General features: G+C 41.5%; 2 protein-coding genes across 4 annotated transcripts; one reads left to right on the top strand and one right to left on the bottom strand.

Moving 5' to 3' along the window:
* Positions 1–3,201: 3,201 nt before the first annotated feature.
* On the top strand, positions 3,202–11,008 carry LOC306821634 (troponin T, fast skeletal muscle isoforms-like). Of its 3 annotated transcripts, XM_079340173.1 has the most exons (12): positions 3,202–4,377; positions 6,164–6,181; positions 6,467–6,487; positions 7,133–7,151; positions 7,242–7,287; positions 8,671–8,787; positions 8,875–8,952; positions 9,130–9,243; positions 9,333–9,442; positions 9,815–9,905; positions 10,204–10,244; positions 10,783–11,008. In XM_079340173.1, exons 1-12 carry the CDS (start codon positions 4,056–4,058, stop codon positions 10,817–10,819), a joined length of 1,014 nt encoding a protein of 337 aa, XP_079196299.1. In that variant the 5' UTR covers positions 3,202–4,055; the 3' UTR covers positions 10,820–11,008. The 3 variants fall into 3 exon arrangements, with proteins under 3 accessions (XP_079196299.1, XP_079196301.1, XP_079196300.1); XM_079340174.1 differs by lacking the exon at positions 6,467–6,487 and having other exon boundaries at positions 3,204–4,377; XM_079340175.1 differs by lacking the exons at positions 6,164–6,181; positions 6,467–6,487.
* A 500-nt stretch (positions 11,009–11,508) lies between these two features.
* On the bottom strand, positions 11,509–14,017 carry LOC306821501 (myoblast determination protein 1 homolog). Its single transcript, XM_079339967.1, has 3 exons — positions 13,158–14,017; positions 12,703–12,772; positions 11,509–11,904 (listed from the first exon to the last, which is right to left on the bottom strand). Exons 1-3 carry the CDS (start codon positions 13,716–13,718, stop codon positions 11,729–11,731), a joined length of 807 nt encoding a protein of 268 aa, XP_079196093.1. The 5' UTR covers positions 13,719–14,017; the 3' UTR covers positions 11,509–11,728.
* Positions 14,018–20,099: the final 6,082 nt, after the last annotated feature.

The raw sequence follows: 20,099 nt of genomic DNA on the forward strand, positions 1-20,099 counted from the left end.
AGAGGAATTTTCCTTATAAAGTAAAAGGAATCTTATTTTATGAACTGTGAAAGGCTGGTGTTGAACTCAGTACAGCAGGCTTATTGTTTCTGGTTGAAAAGTAGTCTCAGTGTGCCGCCTTTAAGGGAGCGTAAAGAAAAATGGCAATTTAAGCTCTAAACACATTTTACGCACATGTTGCAATCAGCAGCTGTAAACATGCGTACAACTTTTTAGGCCCTTCTAATGTTTTTTTATCATCACTTTTAGACTCAGGTTGGTCAAAATCTACCCCGAAAAGCGGAGCTCGATGATACACTGGGCTTCTTTAGCATTATCCGACCCCCTTAGCGCTTCAACGCTATAAAAGCAACGAGCGCTTGAGCGTCTGATTCTGACTCTGGTGGCTCAAACATGTCGGGATGGACAGGTCTCATTACAGCAGCCATGATGAAGCCTCCATTGTGAGATGATAAGTTGTCAGGTCTCGTTTAAAAGTTGACTTGTCACATTTTTTGGCACGTCCGCCAAACACGCCCGCTAACGCTAATAGGCAACTAGTTAACGGTGAATATGGCGACCTTTATTTAGAGTGTTACCTCAGAAGTATTTACGGGGTTGAACATAGAGGGTTTTGTTGGAGTGGAGGGACTAAAACATAAATGTTGAATCACCTCTGAGTCATCGGCGCTGAGTGTGGGTGGTCCGCAGACCGCCACAAATGTGAAGAGTCAAAGTGAGCGCGTGCACCGATTCAGGAACAAGAAGTATTAAATGTTCTGCCAGCTAAAAATGGCTCTTATGACATAAGTGATAATGAGGTTTTATATTTAGCGGTTTGGATTGTGAAAAGAAAAGAAAAAACCCTGTAAAGCAGATCACACTTCGTGACCAGCTGAGTAAACAGAGTGTGATAATGCTTCAGTGAGGACAGACTCAACATGCTGCAACTTTATCATCTCATAAGAGGCCGGAGACCAGGGATGGAAGAACTGAGATATTTAGATTCAGAACTGAAACAAGACAACTTCCTGTTTTATTCTTGATTTCTCGAAACCTCTATTCCATCTTGCCTCTCCTCCATCGTTTGTCTGCACCTCTGCACCGATGCGAATAAGTCTTCTCTCTCTTTTCTGAGGATTTAAATAAATAAATGATGACGATGTCCCAGAGGATTTTTTTGTTTCCCTCAAAAGAAGAAAGAATGAAATTTCTCTTTCTTCTATTTTTTTTATAACCTAAACGATCCTAAACATTTGAGTGTATTAATCAAATTAATGAAACACAATGTGTGCCGCTTTGTATTTAGGAGCTATCGACTCAAATCACTACAGGTTACAAGCAGCTTTTTTATTTTTTTAACGTAGCTTTAAATTAGCAAACGCTTCTCTCTCTCGCTTCTTATAGGCAGTTGCTTCATATTTAAAATCTATATCTCAATATTTACTGACTATAGCTCCACGTCTACCAGGATCATGTCTGCTAGCTATGGCTTCAAAATTAAAACCACAGCTCCATATTTAATACTTCGCACCGGGGGGGGGGAGTTGTTGGTATTTCTGCAGCAGGACGGCTGTCTCTGTTGGGATCAAACTTTTGCCCTTTTTATATCCACACAGTCTCTGTTCAACGATTTGAACCATGTCGACACCCTGAGCTCTTTGTCTTTTTCTCCCAGGTGTGAAGTCTACTGTCACCATGTCTGACACTGAGGATGTGTAAGTGAATCCCACGCTGACACTTTGTACACACGCTGCGGTTTCATGTTGTTTACATCTGTTTTATCTTTTTGAAAACGGACTGATGTGTTTGTAATGGTTTGTTTCTTTGGTGTTACAGGGATCAGCTGGAGGGTAAGTCACAATCACTCCTGATTCAAGTTTTATAAAATAAGAAATAGATCATCACTTTAATAATGGAACGTCTATCTGAACTTCAATTTTCCTGCAATAATGACTAAATTAAGGGGTTTTTTTTAAGGTTATTTATCTTGTTAATTCTGAATTACAGTGCTGTTTATTCATGATAACAAGGTTTTTTATTTGACAAATACATTTGTTACCTCACAAAATAAGCTTATCTTGATTTAACAACAGAGAAAAGTTGGATTTTTTTTTTATTACAGGAAAACAGTAAAATAAAATGTATAGTTGTATTTATGTTTCGGGCTTCTGGGCCACTAATCAGATTCTGTGTCTGATTTTAAATCAGTGGCAGCTGGTCAATAGAGGTTGCTACTGCTAACTGCTAACCCACAAAAGAAAGAATCAGTATGTAGTTATTGATTAAATTGTAGAATCTGCAATAATTATATCAAAGTTACTTCTGATTGGTGACGTCAATCCGAGTGCTGTGGTTGGTCTCGTGTTACAAGTTGCATATTTGTTTCTCTTCCATTGGAGAGATGGACGTTGGAAAAATGCGCTCATGACCGCATTACACACAACCATCCTAAAGGAGGCAGCAGAGGGACAAAAGGCCCAAGAGAGCGAGTCATGCAGTGTCACTGGATCAGAACATTTACTGTTTATAAGGATGGATCAGAGCAGCAGACCAGACTAGCATGAGTCTGTCTCTATAGAGTAGGAAACATAGTAGATGTTTGTTTTGTTAAGTTAAAAACATGATCCATTGTATTTTTACCACTTTTCCTGGTACGGGTCGCGGGGAGGCGGGAGCCGATCCCAGCTGTCATTGGACGAGGGGCGGGGTAGCGACGGTCCGTCACAGAGCCCATTCCTAATGATCAGAGTTAATTCTGGAAGCCAGTCAAAGTCATTTTCCAGTACGTGTTAGCATCGTGCTAACCCTAAAGATTAACATCCTGGTCCATCTGTGAGGAATTTGCCGACCTTCTAGAACAATGCACCAGCTGCCACTGGTTTAAAGTCTTCTTTTCTTTATTGCTCAGCTTCACTGTTCCCTCTCTACTCATGAGAGGATTTGTGTTGACAGACTTGGAGGTTAACTTTGACCCAAAACGATGAGCTCTGTTCTCCTGTATTTGGTTTTAGTAATCGAGTGGTTGCATTGATGAACATGTGATGAATTCTGCTGTTTACTGTTTGGAGTTCATTTATTTGAACACGTGTTCAGTGATCTATACATTTTTTTTATAATCTTAAGACCATCACAACACAACTTCTGGAGAAAAGTTACATTTTGAATTAACGCCATGTTTCTCCCTTTCCCACCTTCTGATTGGTTCTTCCAAAACTGAAGAGGAGGAAGGTAAAGACGACTGAATCGATTCGACGTTTAACACCTCTTGTCCATTGCACTAATTTGTCAGCTACCTGATCTCACGCTTAAGTTAAAGTGTTTGACTTCTGACACCTTTACAGATGTAGTTTGAGTCATAGCAGGATGTCTGAAATGCAAAGTGGAAACTGTGAAACCTCATGTCGGGTGATAAATGTAAGCTGCCTCGTCTGATCTAAAATCGATGTTCATGCTTTAATTCTAAGTTTTAGCTGATTACGTTCTTGAATCTTATTAGATTTTTTGGAAGGGATGAAGCTAGCTGTGCGAGCTAACCTGCAGCTGTCGGTCAAACACTTTGAAGTTAAGGGTGACTTTCACACACTGGGTGATCTCTTGATTCACATGGTTGAGAAAATAATGTGATGGGGCTTTTTTTCGGCCTCTCCCCACGTTCATTTTCTTGGCATGTGACATGTTTACATTGTCATCTGTAAATGTCAAACATCAATACAACTGTCATTGACCTCATTCACACAACGGCCATATTTAGAACCGTGGCGGTGGAGCGCTACCTTGATGTGGAATTGGAGCAAGTAATCCACGAATCATTGGAAAATGTCCAAAGGGCTTCAAAAAGGAACCAACAGGCAAAAAACAAAACTTCAAGTTTAATTATTTCGTCCCATCTGAGTCACTTTAAAGGAGCAGTATGTAACTCTGACCCCTAGTGTTTAAAACGAGTACTGCAGTCCAATTTCAAAACATCGTCGAGAGCTGTCTCAACTGTGTTCACTTCAGGAAGTTTACCTCCTCAACAGTTCGATATGGCTTCTGTGCGAAAGGTCAACTGACTCTCTCTCTCTCTCATCATCATGTGTTTCTCTCTCTCCAGCAGCTCTGTCCCTCGCTCATCCATCCATCCTCTCTGTCACTACAGTAATCTCTCACTTTTGGTTTCTAATGGCTCTGTCATGTCTGTGGTCTTCATTAACGGCCTTCTCCGACATCCTCCCTCTTCCCGGCGGTTTGGTGCATGCTGCGTGCCCGTAGCCCAGGAGGAGGTAGTAGAAGTAGAAGTAGCCCCTGAGGCGGAGGCCCAGGTAGAGGCAGAGCCAGAGGTAGAGCCTGAACCCGAACCAGAGCCAGAACCAGAACCAGAGCCAGAGGTGCAGCGGGTGGTTCATGACGAGGAAGGTACGTGGCATGGGCACTGCGCTCACCCTTCTCCTGCAGGACATTCAGCGCTCCCTTCAGACCAGATCAACATGCTTTAAAACACACCCCACCTAAAGGACTCGATCCAATTTCTCACATTTGACGACGACGTGATTCTCTAGTTTACCTCTAAAAATACTCTGAATCTGTTTTAATTCAAAAGGCGGCAAAAAATAACTTCAGTTATAATGGTGCACTTCTTTTTCTCTCCATGTTTTCTGATCAGACAAACCAATTTAATGTTCACAGCTGTGCTGCTGCAGACTGTGTGTGAAGAGCATTGCAGCCAATATTTGATCTACACACACCACCAGTGTATGATCCTGTTTTTAGATATAAGAGCGCGCACCTGCATCATCAACGTCGGGATTACTTCATACTCCCCATCATCAACGCCGACGACTCTCCAACACACACTGGCTTGGGTAGATGAGCGTGGCATGACAAGGCCAGTGTGTGTTGCACTTTAGACTTCCGAACACTAAAGTGCACTTCGGTGTTTTTCAGTCTCCTCGAGGAGTCACGAAACACCTGATTGTTTTTGGGTTTTTTCAAAGTGCTCCACAGCAAACATTTGGGCTTTGCTTCATAAAATGTTCATAGATATCACATCCCCCATCAGTGTTAGCTGCCGTGCAGTCCGAGCCGAACATTTTGTCCTGTTTGCAGCATTATGGCTCAGTGTCTTGTGTCGTTTCAAACAGTGAAGGGGAGAAAAAAGAAAATCAGCTGCCTTTACATGAAGAAGCTACTTCGCCTCATCCGCTGCCTTCAATACATTTTCTATGTCTCATTTAGTCGTTTGCATTTTTTTTGCAAACCTTTTCGTGTTAGTCTTGAAGGCCGAGGAGCAATGGATGATGGGTAATTTCAGTCATGTAAAAACTGTTTTTGCCGCCCTTCAGTCCATGTTTATTGTCTTTATGTCCATGTTTAGCTCATTTGTGAGATTGGCGAACTGCTCTAAAGCTTTTTTTTTTACCTTGGGGGTGTTCTGATGCAAACATCAATCTGATGTCACACAGATGGAGTCACTGCAGAAGTCCCAGGCTTCACTTTAAACCTGCTCAAATCGTTTGTTTTAGATGATTAAACAATTAAAGTAAAAACAAGTTAAGCTCACTTTATATCTGTTGTGCCAAATCCAAAAAAAGTCTAATGACAAGAAGAAAATCACTAACAGTGGAAACACATCTTTTTAACAGGCAGAAAGCTTGAGCATAAGGGGGCACAGGTGGCCTAGTGGTGAGTGTTCATGTTACATTTACAGAGCCTGTAGGCAGAATTTCCAATCTGACTCGTGGCTCCTTTCCGCCATGTTTTTTCCTGTTGATTTCCGACTCTGTCCACTGCTCCGTCTGGACAATAAATGCTTAAAAAAATTAGTCTAAAAAGAAAAATAAACCTTGAGTCAGACTTATTGGTTGACACTGCTGAGATTAACCTGCAGGATTAGAGAGAACCACAAACTTTTGAGGAGATGCAGGAACTGTTAAACAACGTTCCCAATGATCCTGAAACCTGGACCAGGTTAACTATTCAAATAACTCCCTCTGCTATGAGCTGCCTTCACGCTATACGTTCATAAAGTGGGACTGCTGCTGTGACTGCCACCGCCTACAAATTAAGACGTTAAGAAAAAAAAACCCAAACTGGTAAATGTGCTTCATAAAGTGTGCAGCATAAAGAGGACAGGAACAAGCTGCCCAGTGTCACCTCTAATGATTTCTGTTCTGCTCTTGCTTTGGACGCTTGCTGCATGCAGACGCCTATGAAGAGGAAGGTATGTCCACTTGAATTCTTCTCTGTTCTTCTGATTTGGACCAGTGTCTGTTTACCTTTCAAACAGGGAGACCTTCATGAATGCATTATTTAGATGTGTCACTTCAATGATCTCCCCTGAGAGAAAGGCAGAATTCAAAGTGTGCTTCAGTCTGCCGTCCCACAGAGACGATGCTGAGGACCAGGGTGCAGACTTTAAAAAAAAAAAAAATGCTGAGTCATGCTGATTCAGGCCCCACTGCTTATCTCTGCTTCTCCTCTTTTTTGCATGAATGTGTCCTGCCAGGGGACGATGGAGATCAAGATGGTAGTTTGTATTTCCTGCTGAGTCGCTGTCGCTTTGCCTGCGTTTTTTTTCTCCCGTGTTGTCTGTTTGGTTTCTTTTCACTCTGAAGGTCCTGTAAAAAAAAAAAAAAAAAATGCTAATCAGTAATCATAGACTTGATTATTATGTTTCAAATCGTAGCTGTGTTGTTACCTTGCACACTGATTAACAGTAGTGACATCCTCCAACTCCCCGTAGTGAACGTGTGTCCCAAACTTGGACTTTTACGACACACGCCGTACTCATCCCTCCTCAGATGTCTCAGATGATGTTGGTTTGATTTACGTACTAATTCACAACAAATTAACCTTTCTTTGATAGAAAGAAAAGCCAGGTGGAGAAAGGTACTCACTGCACTTCAAACTGAGGCTAACACACTGCAATCGGGCCCCTGGTGATATAAAAAAAAAAAAAAAGGTGTTGCCGTATTGAGACTCACTGAAATGATATTATCTACTGGAGGTGTGAACCAACCTGCAGCCCTCAGATGTATCTCAGTCTGTCCAAATGGACCCCCCCCCCCCCCCCCTGATTAACCAGCAGACCGTGAACACCCACCATGACTATGTTTCTAACTGACTGTCTCTCTGATCTCTTGTTTTATGTTTGGATGCTGAAAACTCGAAGAGGAGAAGCCAAAGTACAAGTGAGCACTTTCATCACCTGCTGCATCATTCTCATCCATCTTTTCACATCTTTGTTTTTATTCTAAGTTTATTTTGTTTTCCTTAAACAGACCCACTGCTCCAAAGATCCCTGATGGTGAGAAAGTGGACTTTGATGTGAGTCAACTCATTTTATTTTTCATTAAAACATAGATGCATGCAGTTCTTCCTTATAAGACTTTTTTTGTTTGTTTATTCGTTTTGGATCCTCGTTAGCTTCCACATAGCGACGAGCTACTCTTCCTGAGGTCGGCAGTTTTTCACAGTGACACTGCGCTTTACACATTAACACTCTTTTCACACATCACATCGACAATGAAGAAAAATGAAGACGTTTTAAATAAAGGAACAAAAAGAAACAGACAATCACAAAGGCTCCATCTGATTTTCAGCTTCTAAAAGATAAACAGCTTTATTTATAAAACACCTTTCGTATGTAAAACCACGCGGTCACAAACAGCGAGACTCATCCTCCTCATATCTGTGCCGACAAAAGAAGAGCAACAACAGAGCATCAAACAAATAAGAGTTGACTGAAGCATTAAGCAGAGGGGCTGAATGAGGATTATTCCATTTCTGTGTATAAACCGTGTGAAGTAAACTGCCCTCTTTATGAAATCTTCATGGCCCAGACCTCTTGATGTTTTTTGGCAACACAACCAGGCTGCGAGGGTTTGAAATGAGCTTGTTGAATATAAATGAATCTGCAAATACTCGTCATCCATTTTTTTTTATGTTTGTGAGGAAAGAGAAATGCAGAAACCTCATTTAAGTGGATTTAATCTTCTTCTTCTTCTTCTTCTTCTTCTTCTTCTTCTTCTTCTTCTTCCTGGACACTTCCTGGTTAATAAAGGTTAAAACATGTTGGGGGTTAAAAGATGCAACACATTTGGTGTAATCACTTCCAGTCAGACGACGCTGTGTTTTGTCCTGCGGTCAGATAATGATCTTATTTCTAACTATAGGAACAAAACCAAATGAATCTCTTAACAAACTTCATGTGACTTTTTATTGTTTTTCTGCGGCTGGTGTTGAAGAGAGAGGCTTCTTTTTGTTCCTTTGTGCTGTTGTATAATAAGTAGTCAGAGGACAAAGGGTTTTTTAATTTCGCACATTTATTACATTAAATGAAATCAGCGAGAATTTAAGACTTTACAGGTAAACAATTTAAAGTTGCTGCAGCTAATCCGACAAAAAACGTTAAAGGACGAGCCCGAAGAGAAACTCCCAGTCACCACCGAGCCGTTAAACACTGACTGCAATCAGTGAACTAACTGTAGCTTAGTGGAAACCTCCTGTCTGCTCATAGACACGAGCAGAGTGCAGACAGGTGAGATAACACATCCTTGAATCCTGAATGAAATAATGGAAGGTGAATCTGTGTTTGGAAAATGTCATGTGAAGCTCTTTCAAACCTTGTTGTTGAAGTGTGTGTGTGTGTGTGTGTGTGTGTGTGTGTAGAAATAAACCAAAGTGCTCTGCCTCACTCGCCTCCTGCAGGACATTCAGAAGAAACGTCAGAACAAAGATCTGGTGGAGCTGCAGTCGCTGATCGACGCTCACTTTGAGTGCAGGAAGAAGGAGGAGGAGGAGCTCATCGGGCTCAAAGACAGAATTGTGAGATTTCATTCCAAAAACTTTCCTGCTCAGGTTTGTTTGGAAAGATTTAAAGATGTTCAGCGTCGTCGTTTTTTGATTTTTCAGGACAAGCGTCGTGCCGAGCGAGCAGAGCAGCAGAGGATTCGCGCTGAGAAGGATAAAGAGCGACAAGCCAGGCGGGAGGTGGACTGTCACAGATTATTGTCCGAAACTATTCACAGCACACGACTTTACTTACTTTACTTACTAACTTCGAGGCTGCAGAGTCGTCCTAAGAGTTTGCCGTTTGTTTCATATCTGAACACAATGAGCAACGTTTATACATAGCAGGTGATTACAAGTTTTCTGATTGGTCCGCAGGCCGAGCGTCTGAGGAAGGAGGAGGCCGACGCCCACAGGAAGGCTGAGGACGAGGCCAAGAAGAAGTTGACGCTGAGCAACATGGGGTCAGGCTACAGCAGCAGCCTGCAGCGGGTACCACTGTTAGCACGCAGGGGTTCAGTTTTTCTTTTTACTTTGAAGTGAAAGGCCCGGACTTTAACGCACGCTCACTTCTTCTCTAGATCGAGCAGAAGAGAGGCAAGAAGCAGACCGAACGAGAAAAGAAGAAGAAGACGCTGTCGGAGAGATGCAAACCTCTGAACATCGACAACTTCGGCGATGACAAGCTGAGGTAACTCGCCGTCACAGATGGGACGAAATCCTGTCCCAATAAATAAACAATCCTATCAGATCTCACAAACATCCTTTATGGGTGCATTACAAACAGGAAGTGCAAAAGGCTCCTCGGCTGACTTCCAGAAAAGTGAGAAAAGCTTCTGGGGATGTGACGTGTATGTTGAGTTCTTAGCGTGTTTAATGTGTGACTTGTGTGTATTTGATGGCGTGTATTTGAACACGCAGGTCAGAGGCACATTTCAGCCTTCACTTGTCGGACACTAAAGCTGTTTTCTGTTTGATTCTTCGACCACAGTATGAAGACCTTTCAGGGAGAAGTCATTCAGCCGCCTGCTTGTTTCTTGTTTTTTTGTTTCATGTTTGTCAGGGAAAAGGCGAAGGAGCTGTGGGAGTGGCTGTACAGCCTGGAGGAGATCAAATACGACCACAACGAGGCGCTCAAGAGACAGAGATATGAGGTCAGCGAGGTCACGCTGCTGCTCTGACACCATTTCAAACTCTGGATCGAAGCTTGTGTCTTTACTCTGTTTTGAATGTGTCTACCTGCATTCACTCAAGATCAGGAAGCATCATCAGGGTTTTTCAGCTCCTGATTGTTTCTCCTCTGGTGGGACAGAAAGTTTTACAATCAGATCATTTTAACTCCTTTGGGAGAATCATCCAGCACTCATTCATTCGTTTTGTTTTATTTCATGATGTACAAGCAGCTCAATGGAAAGGTGTCCAGGTTAACACATGTTTTTTTGTTTTCTCCAGGTGATCTCTCTCAGAAATCGTATTGACGAGCTGCAGAAACAGTAAGTCCCTCCTCATCATTTCAAATACACGTCTTGTTATGAATTGACGCTACACAAATAAAGATTGATTGATGTTCATAAACTCTGCACACGTTCATTTTGTTGCTGTGTATAAATCCAAAATATGTCTGAAAATATGTGGAGGCCTGCAGGGTAAAACCAGTTTAGGAAAGTAGCGTCCACCAGTAAACACACCGTGGAGCTGTTTGAATAATGTATGAATATAATTACTGCAATCTGTATTCATACTGAAGTCGGTACTCACCATCTTATTTATGTTTTTTTTCTTCTTATCAAGTCAAAGTTACATTTATTGGTTGTCATGGTGATTTTTTTCCTCACTACAGCTCACTTTAAGAGATTGGGTTTTTTTTATTGAATAATCGTAAATATAAAATTCTCTAAACTTTTAAGAGACATGAGTCCATTCAGGTTCATGATTTAGAACAAAAGTTCTGTGACTGAACACATGAGGGCGCTGTTGCCTCAAAAGTAGCTGGTAGTCCCTGACTCTGTTGTTGCTCTTTGCGCTCTGCAGCAGCAAGAAGGGAGCCGCCAGCCGCCGCAGGAAGTGAGCGGCTCGTGAGTGACCCCGGGGCCCGAGGCAGCCTAACCCGGGTACAAACAGCAACTGAGACCCCGTAAAAAAAAACCCAGCAGCCCCAGAAGAAGAAGAAAGGCAACAACTGGGAACAGTCTGAGTCTGCTCGAGTGAAAATGTTTACTGGATGAATTTAACTTTAATAAAGACATTTTGAAAAATATCTTCAGTTTTTTTTTACGAAAGAAATTAAAGTTTCAGACAAAAACGTCACAGAATAATTCATCACTCAGCTTCTACGTTTACCATCATCCCTCTCTTTACATCCATCCATCCATTCATTCATTATCTGTACTGCTTTTCCTCTTCGTGGTCAGAGGGTGCTGGAGTCCATCCCAGCTGTCATTGGGCTAAATTAACAAGTTGTTGTTTTTAATTTGTTGATCTTATGGGTCTCTCCCTTATCTTGGAACCATAGTAGGCCTATACGTAGATTATCAATTTTGCTGGCTGCAAACAAATCTACCCACGGGTTCAAATAAAGTCACCTGAACCTGAGTTACTGAAGCATTTAGAGAGAGTGGGATTCAAAGCAGAACTAAAAGTGAAATGTTAATCTTATGTTTGTTGACAGGCTCAATGCATCAATTTAACAGACAGAGAGAAATCATTGAATCATTTGAGAGAGGACAGTGAAATATATACATATTTATTAAAATGGCATTCACTAATAAATAATGTACGAACAAACGAAAGACACGTCAACACCAACGACCTTTGTGTATGTGTCATATTTACAAGATGTACAAAATGGTCCTCACTTCTTATTTCTGCAGCTTAAAGACTTCCTCTCTGAAGTGAAATCAGCAGGTTGGAGCAGTCGAGAGAAAATGACTCAAACGTTCGGGGTGAAAGTCTTCATGAGTTCATTGTTTAAGGGGGATCAGAGAGGCTCATAGATGCTGTTCGGACTGGAGCCTGCAGGGCTGTTCAGAGGAGATCCGGGGCCCAGGGGGACCACGCTGTCGCCCTGCGGGACCACGGCTGGGTCCGTGCTGATGCGCTCCACGATGCTGGACAAACAGTCCAAACTGGAAATGAGCGATCGTTTTTTGGAATCTGTGAGGAAGGGAAAAAAAAAAAAAGGAAATGTTGTTAATGCTCAGCTCTTTAAAACGTAAACGTTGAAGTTGTAAGGATAAGAAATGGTTTTAGGAGTCACATTAAAAGAGGCAACGGTCGGACTGAAACAGAAATTTCAAGTTTTAATTTTCATATCAAACGAGAAGTGAAACTGTAATAGATGACGGAGGGGTTATGATGAATCAGTCACATTATTTTAGACCGAGTTATTCTGGAGGAGACTCAAGTCATGAAAGAGTTAGCTATAGATAGCAGATATAGGCTAGCAGATTTAAGGACGCACTCAAGCTAAGCGATCCGTTCTGAGCCTAAAGTCCAGTTGTTCTGACTGGTGTGAGTGCGTTCTGTGCTCGTGCACGGTACGCGTCCTCGGCCCTGGCATGCTTGGAAGAGATGTGCTTCTGCACGGTACCCTTCATGCACGAGCACGAGCACGCAGGTACACAACTCTCAGCTCTCGCTATTTCTGACTAAAATGACCCAAACTGGTCACAAAGTCAGTAAAGTTGCAGATATGTTCTGTGTTGTACAGACTCAACTGCACGTCTACTTTTTCTTTTCATTTTTTTCCTTCCGAGTCCGACTGGAGCAGGGTGAGTGCACGCCAGGGGACAACCGAGGGACAACTTTGCCTAAGTCGAAAAGTGTTTTTTGAGTTTTAGAAGACATGACGTTATCAGTCCCAAAAAAGGGAGGGGGGTAATATTTCTATTTAAAGAGATTTTAAGAAGGGAGATATGGTCATGTGAAAAAGACTGAGCATGAGAAACTGACCGTCTGTCCGGCTGCAGAAAGAGCCGTCGCTGTTTTCACTCTTGGTCGAACACGGAGAGTTGAAATCCGTCTGCAAATAAGAATCAAAGAAAACACATTTAGCCGCTCGTTTTCTGTTAGCAGGAACAATGTTGTTAGATGAAGCAGGGAACATTTTGTGACATTTTTAAAACATTTTATGTCCAGAATTTGACTTTTTTTTTTTTTTTTTTTTTTGTTCAACATTAAAGTCCATGAAAGTTTTCCTGTTTTTTTTTTTAAATCTTGCATGACAGCTAAAAAGTTTCAGGTCAAAATGATGTTGAATTATTTTTTTTATTGAACACTTTTCAAATGATTTGAAAGGTTTATTCCCTTTAAAACAAACGTTACCACTGAGGTCTGAAATAAATATCCTGAACACATTCCAAACATTTCCTGCAGCTCCGCATGAAGCGCTCAGCTGTTCTTCTCACCGTGCCATCGGAGCAGTTGGAGTGGGGGCTGGAGGCGTCCGAGTCTCCACTGTAGTGCTCGAGCAGCGGGTAGAAGCTGTCGTCTCGGCCTGTCCTCAGCAGCGCCTGCAGGGACTCGATGTAGCTGATGGCGTTCCTCAGGATCTCCACTTTGGGCAACCGCTGGTTGGGATTGGACGCCGCCGTGCAGCGCTTCAGCGTCTCGAAGGCGTCGTTCACCTTACTGAGTCGTCGCCTTTCCCGCATGGTCGCCGCTTTCCTCCGGTCTTCGTGCGTCGTCTTCCTCTTGCAGGCTTTGCAGGCCCAGAGCAGGCAGTGCCCCGACTGGTGGAGGCCCCCGGGGGCCCGCACATGCTCGTCTTCCTCCTCCCTGTTAGGAACGTGATGGTTGTGTTGGTGATGGAGATGAAGATGAAGATGGTCCTCTGACTTCAGCAGGCCGGCGTGCATCAACCGGGTGTCCAGGTCGTCGAAGAGGTTCATGTCGCCGGTGCTGAAGCAGGGGTCATCGTAGAGGTCATCCGCCGAGGAGAGAGGGAAGGGGAGGTCGGACAGATCCATCGTCCCCTGCAGGAGATTCCCTCAAGAAACGAGATGACGAAGGCGAGGAAGAGTCCCCGGAAAAGTTCCACTGAAGACTCACAAATTGACAAAAAGTCTCTGCGTGACGGGAGCCAGAAGACAGAGAGGACAGCGATCCGTCCAGATCGTCTCCTGTCAAAGTCGGCTGAGCTTTAGGAAATCAGCTCAGAGTGTGTGTGTGTGTGTGTGTGTGTGTGTGTGTGCAGCGCTGAGTGTTTAAAGGAGCAGTCTGTGAAACTTCCACTCCCTGTGCGTGGAGTGTCTTTTTAAAGGAGTCACTGCGTGGGCGGGGCCGTGGTGTCAGTGACCAATGTTCTGAGGGGTGTGTGTGTGTGTGTGTGTGTGTGTGTGTGTGTGTGTGTGTGTGTGTTAGGGAAGGGGTGGAGGGGTGGGTGGGTCATTGAGGTGAATCTCAGACGCAAAAAGGAAACAATAAAAAAGCAGTTAAATCCAGCCGTCAGGTGAACGTCTCTCTACTTCACTTTTTTCTTCATTTCATTTTATTTCCAACATGAAGTCGGCTGTTTGCTGCCGGGACCTGCTTTCTGTTTTATTCCATTTTCATCCAATTTTTTTTTTTTTTTTTACAACAAAACAGCTCAAATCCTCATTTAAACTATAAGAAAAGGTCCGTCAACATCCACTCATTAACAAATCTTTTTAGGGATTTTAATCGACCATTTAATTCCATAAATCTTTTTATTTTTCCAGTTTTGCAAATTCCCAGTTTGAAATCTCGTCAATAAAGCTCCGAACAAAAACATTTCCAGAAATCAAAATCTCACTTTTACAATTTTTTTAAGAACAACGTATTTGTGACTCTAATCAGCTCACAGATATCTGCAGAATCTAAAAACACATTTGTAGTTCACAGATATTATTATTGTTGTTTTTACACTTCCCTCTGTTGGCTTCCTCGTCTCAGCATTTTCAAGCTCTTTCATAATAAATGTCATTTAATGCGTCTGATCAAAACATGAGGAAATGTTTGACTCCAGAGATACAATTATAAACTTTTTAACTTTTTTTTTAAAAAACATTTTAGAAACTAGATTTTAACTAGATCCAGCCCTCTGTTTCAAACTGTTTTACATGCATGTAATTTATTTACTGCATTTGCTTTTTTTTTTTTTTTAAGCTTGCTTTTAGTAAATTTGAGACTTTTGTGTTTACAAATTCATTGTAATTTATTTAGCTTCTAAGAAACCTCGGGTTAGTAGATTTCAGCCGTCATTGAGTTGTGTCTGTAGTGACTCCATGTTGTTGTTGTTGTTGTTGTTGTTGTTGTCTCTGCTGGATAAATAGAGGTTGAATGAACGAGCTGCTACACTCAAACAGGATGTAGAAACATGAAGGTTCGATCTTATTCCATCATTGTATTTGTTATTAAATCTTTTATTTGACAGTCTTTTTATTTTCAGCCTTTTTCGTGTCTTCATGTGATTTTACTGATTTTAAGTCTCGTCTTCACTTTTTCCCTTCATATGTTTTGAACTTCTTTTTGTCTGTCGATGATTGTTACAAACTACATTTTCATTTTGACTTTTTCTGCACTTTGAACTGTGACTGAACTTGTCTGAAAGGTGCAGTTTAAATAAAGTTTCATTTGTATCTGTTAATCATGTATTTGTGTTTTGTGCATTCGTTGACTTTCAGCACGTTTTTGGATTTTACTGATTTTACTTTCTTCTTTCTCATGTTGTGTTTCTCATGTTGTGTGTTTCTCATGTTGTGTTTCTCATGTTGTGTTTCTCATGTTGTGTTTCTCATGTTGTGTTTCTCATGTTGTGTGTTTCTCATGTTGTGTTTCTCATGTTGTGTTTCTCATGTTGTGTTTCTCATGTTGTGTTTCTCATGTTGTGTTTCTCATGTTGTGTGTTTCTCATGTTGTGTTTCTCATGTTGTGTTTCTCATGTTGTGTTTCTCATGTTGTGTTTCTCATGTTGTGTGTTTCTCATGTTGTGTGTTTCTCATGTTGTGTTTCTCATGTTGTGTTTCTCATGTCGTGTGTTTCTCATGTTGTGTGTTTCTCCATGTCGTGTGTTTCTCATGTTGTGTTTCTCATGTTGTGTTTCTCATGTCGTGTGTTTCTCATGTCGTGTGTTTCTCATGTTGTGTGTTTCTCATGTTGTGTTTCTCATGTTGTGTTTCTCATGTCGTGTGTTTCTCATGTCGTGTGTTTCTCATGTTGTGTGTTTCTCATGTTGTGTTTCTCATGTTGTGTGTTTCTCATGTTGTGTTTCTCATGTTGTGTGTTTCTCATGTTGTGTTTCTCATGTCGTGTGTTTCTCATGTCGTGTGTTTCTCATGTTGTGTGTTTCTCATGTTGTGTGTTTCTCATGTCGTGTGTTTCTCATGTTGTGTGTTTCTCATGTTGTGTGTTTCTCATGTTGTGTGTTCTCATGTTGTGTTTCTCATGTTGTGTTTCTCATGTTGTGTGTTTCTCATGTTGTGTGTTTCTCATGTTGTGTGTTTCTCATGTTGTGTGTTTCTCATGTTGTGTTTCTCATGTTGTGTTTCTCATGTTGTGTTTCTCATGTCGTGTGTTTCTCATGTTGTGTGTTTCTCATGTCGTGTGTTTCTCATGTTGTGTGTTTCTCATGTGTGTGTTTCTCATGTTGTGTGTTTCTCATGTTGTGTTTCTCATGTTGTGTTTCTCATGTTGTGTGTTTCTCATGTTGTGTTTTCTCATGTTGTGTGTTTCTCATGTTGTGTGTTTCTCATGTTGTGTGTTTCTCATGTTGTGTTTTCTCATGTTGTGTGTTTCTCATGTTGTGTGTTTCTCATGTTGTGTTTCTCATGTTGTGTTTCTCATGTCGTGTGTTTCTCATGTTGTGTGTTTCTCATGTCGTGTGTTTCTCATGTTGTGTGTTTCTCATGTTGTGTGTTTCTCATGTTGTGTGTTTCTCATGTTGTGTTTCTCATGTTGTGTTTCTCATGTTGTGTGTTTCTCATGTTGTGTGTTTCTCATGTTGTGTGTTTCTCATGTTGTGTGTTTCTCATGTTGTGTTTCTCATGTTGTGTGTTTCTCATGTTGTGTTTTCTCATGTTGTGTGTTTCTCATGTTGTGTGTTTCTCATGTTGTGTTTCTCATGTTGTGTGTTTCTCATGTCGTGTGTTTCTCATGTTGTGTGTTTCTCATGTTGTGTTTCTCATGTTGTGTGTTTCTCATGTTGTGTGTTTCTCATGTTGTGTTTCTCATGTTGTGTGTTTCTCATGTTGTGTGTTTCTCATGTTGTGTTTCTCATGTTGTGTGTTTCTCATGTTGTGTTTCTCATGTTGTGTGTTTCTCATGTTGTGTGTTTCTCATGTTGTATGTTTCTCATGTTGTGTTTCTCATGTTGTGTGTTTCTCATGTTGTGTGTTTCTCATGTTGTGTGTTTCTCATGTTGTGTTTCTCATGTTGTGTGTTTCTCATGTTGTGTTTCTCATGTTGTGTGTTTCTCATGTTGTGTTTCTCATGTTGTGTTTCTCATGTTGTGTGTTTCTCATGTTGTGTTTCTCATGTTGTGTTTCTCATGTTGTGTGTTTCTCATGTTGTGTTTCTCATGTTGTGTTTCTCATGTTGTGTTTCTCATGTTGTGTTTCTCATGTCGTGTGTTTCTCATGTTGTGTTTCTCATGTTGTGTTTCTCATGTTGTGTTTCTCATGTTGTGTGTTTCTCATGTTTGTGAACTTGTCGTGTGTTTCTCTTGTAGTTGTCGTCCTGTAAATGTGAGAGTTTTCACAGCTCCAGAGTTATAAAGTGTGTGTGTGTGTATAAGGTGTGTGTGTGTGTGAGGTGTGTGTGTGTGTGTGGACGGAGGAGCTCACATCACAGACTCCTCACAGCTTAATGGGAGGCTACACGTTAAATTTAGCAGCTTGTGAAATCTAAGACCGCTGCCCTTTAAACTGCTATCATGTTAGAAAATCCCCCCAGACTCGCTCTCTCTCTCTCTCTCTCTCACACACACACACACACACACACACACACACTCCTCCTGTCTCTGCAGGACACATTCATAGAAACTAAAAACAGAGAAAGATCGATACTTTATTGATCACGAGGGAAATTCAAGCCAGAAAATACAAAAACTATAACTAGCATTTTCCGGAGGAAAAAAAAAAGAGGCTTTTTGAACAGTTTCCAAAAACACATTATTCTCAACATGTTATTATTCGAAACGTACTTTTTATTTTGTACCACAAGTTGCATGATAGATCGATAAATTTAGAGGGATTTGAAGGAGGAGGACTGGGAGAAAATTGCAGCAAAAAAAACCAACGAAATATTTATTTTCAACAAAAAGGCAAAAACACAGGAATCCACACGTGAGGCTCAGGGACGACAGGAAGGTTAACGTGACGAAGTGACAACAAGAGAAGAAGGAACACAGGAGGAGTAATCACACACAGGTGAGACTAACGACTCAGGTGAAGACGATCAGAGAAACCAGACAAAGGGAGGAAACACAAATCAAATGTGTGCATTGAGTTTATGGCTGTAGAGGAGAGGGAGAAGCAGAGAGAACTCCCATGATTCCCCGCCAGCCTCGACATCATCTTTTGTTTTTGTAGCATCGATTGAGAGAAAAAGTCCAAATAAATGAAGAAGTCTGAATCCAAGGTGTGGTTATGTGAGTGATTAAAGCAGGGTACAAACCTTTAAATGATTCAGTGTTTATTACTGTAAAATGTTTCGACTCAGCCTGACAGAAAATCAATGACTTACTGCTGACAGAAAATCACCTACTGAGACTTTTGGTTTCATTTATGTATTGCATCCATCCGTGGGAGGAACCGACGCGCACACGGAGAAAAGGCAGCGCTTTACTGACTCGTAGAGAATCCCAACGCCTTCCAGTCTTGTTTTTAAAGATTTTCTCACCACTCCCTCCTGATTCCTCCGAATGCTTCTAATCAGACACAAATGTGAGTGTGATGACTGGAAACGACACCCCTCCTCCTCCTCCTCCTCCTCCTCCTCCTCCTCCTCCTCCTCGTTGTTTTGTTGTGACACAGTTCTATTTAAAATTGATTCAACACCAACACAACGTGTTTGCATGGCTGGTTTCACTTGAGAACGAGCTGCTGTGAACGTCTTATGCAATGAAAAAAGGCTGTGGGAGAAAAAACTCTGTTGTCAAGTGGGGTTTTTTTGGGGGGTTTTTCAAGCGAAAGGGTGAAGGTTCAACTCCCGCACACTCAAACACAGAAGTGTGTCGTATGAATGTCGCAAATCACAACTCACTGTCACCTCTTTGTAGGTTCAGTTCACCGGCTTGCTACTCATTTTTACAAATCAACATCGTATGCTCGTCCTTCAGCGTAGACCTCGGACCCCTTTTGGAAACATTTCGGGATAGGCTCCTCCCACCAAGACATGGCGTGAGGAGCTGAAGTGGTGGATGACGCAACAGAGTTATACGAGGCTATAATGAGATAACGTGCCTTGATATCAACGCTATGTGAAGTTCAACAGAATCACATCAACCACAGACGGAGGCTATACCAGTCTATAGACAGCGTACAGTCATGAGACTTAAACTTCAGGAAGCTTTCAGGAAGTTCAGAGCAAACTAGTGTGGAAGCAGCCGAAAGACGACTTAAATCCCAAACCCTTTTAGAAGCGGATTTTCAAAATAAAAGTCAGAAAGCTAAACTTAATCAGCATCTCTAAAGTCCTACGAGACCAGAACGTTTCATATCCAGCTGGCTGTTAAATCGGTCTTTAATCCAATTCTTCAAGTTTTTGAGTTTGCCAAAGCTTTTAATCCCGTTTCCGTCTGCTGCGTGTTTACAGAGCTCACGTCTCACGTTTCATGAGATCTCTCGTTATACCTCCAGGGACGGGACGCCAGACCGGGTCATAGTGACGGGTGCAGAGGACGGATGGAGGATATTTTTATGAGGGTGTTCATGTTTGTCAGATTTATTTGTATTTACGCATCAACTGAAGCTTCAACTTAAAATGATTTGTCTGTTTTAAGATGAATTCTGACGAGTCATTGATTAATATCATGCTTGTATTAAATTCTGATTTTAACAATCTTTTATTCAACTAATCTTCTTAAATAGGCCAAATGTTTTTTGTCCATTTCCCATGAAGAAAAAAAACTACAAATAACAAGAAGAAAAGGATTTAAAACGAAAGAAATTACATTAAAAAAATGAGTTTTCTGATTCGTCTTTTTACTTTATAAATGATTAAAAAATAATCGAGAGGTTCGATAGATCAGCTTCTGATCAACAAAAAAACCACTCTGTCAACTAAAAACTTCAGCTCGGGTGTTTTCTTAAAGTCTGCCTTTGTCAAGTGCTGCAGTTGTTTTTCTTCCTACTGAAATCAAACAGACAGTAAATCGAAGCTCCGTCACC

This window comes from Symphodus melops (genome assembly GCF_947650265.1).
Source record: "Symphodus melops genome assembly, chromosome: 3".
NCBI lineage: Eukaryota > Metazoa > Chordata > Actinopteri > Labriformes > Labridae > Symphodus > Symphodus melops.

Excerpts from the sequence above, each read along its gene's own strand:
- LOC306821634 (XM_079340173.1), top strand. The coding sequence starts at position 4,056 with ATGTGTTTCTCTCTCTCCAGCAGCTCTGTCCCTCGCTCATCCATCCAT. Across the intron at positions 9,244-9,332 it reads ACAGCAGCAGCCTGCAGCGG|ATCGAGCAGAAGAGAGGCAA; the intron begins GTACCACTGTTA and ends CTTCTTCTCTAG. Across the intron at positions 9,906-10,203 it reads TCAAGAGACAGAGATATGAG|GTGATCTCTCTCAGAAATCG; the intron begins GTCAGCGAGGTC and ends TGTTTTCTCCAG.
- LOC306821501 (XM_079339967.1), bottom strand. The coding sequence starts at position 13,718 with ATGGATCTGTCCGACCTCCCCTTCCCTCTCTCCTCGGCGGATGACCTC. Across the intron at positions 12,773-13,157 it reads CCAACTGCTCCGATGGCACG|ACGGATTTCAACTCTCCGTG; the intron begins GTGAGAAGAACA and ends TCTTATTTGCAG. Across the intron at positions 11,905-12,702 it reads TTTCTGCAGCCGGACAGACG|ATTCCAAAAAACGATCGCTC; the intron begins GTCAGTTTCTCA and ends CCTTCCTCACAG.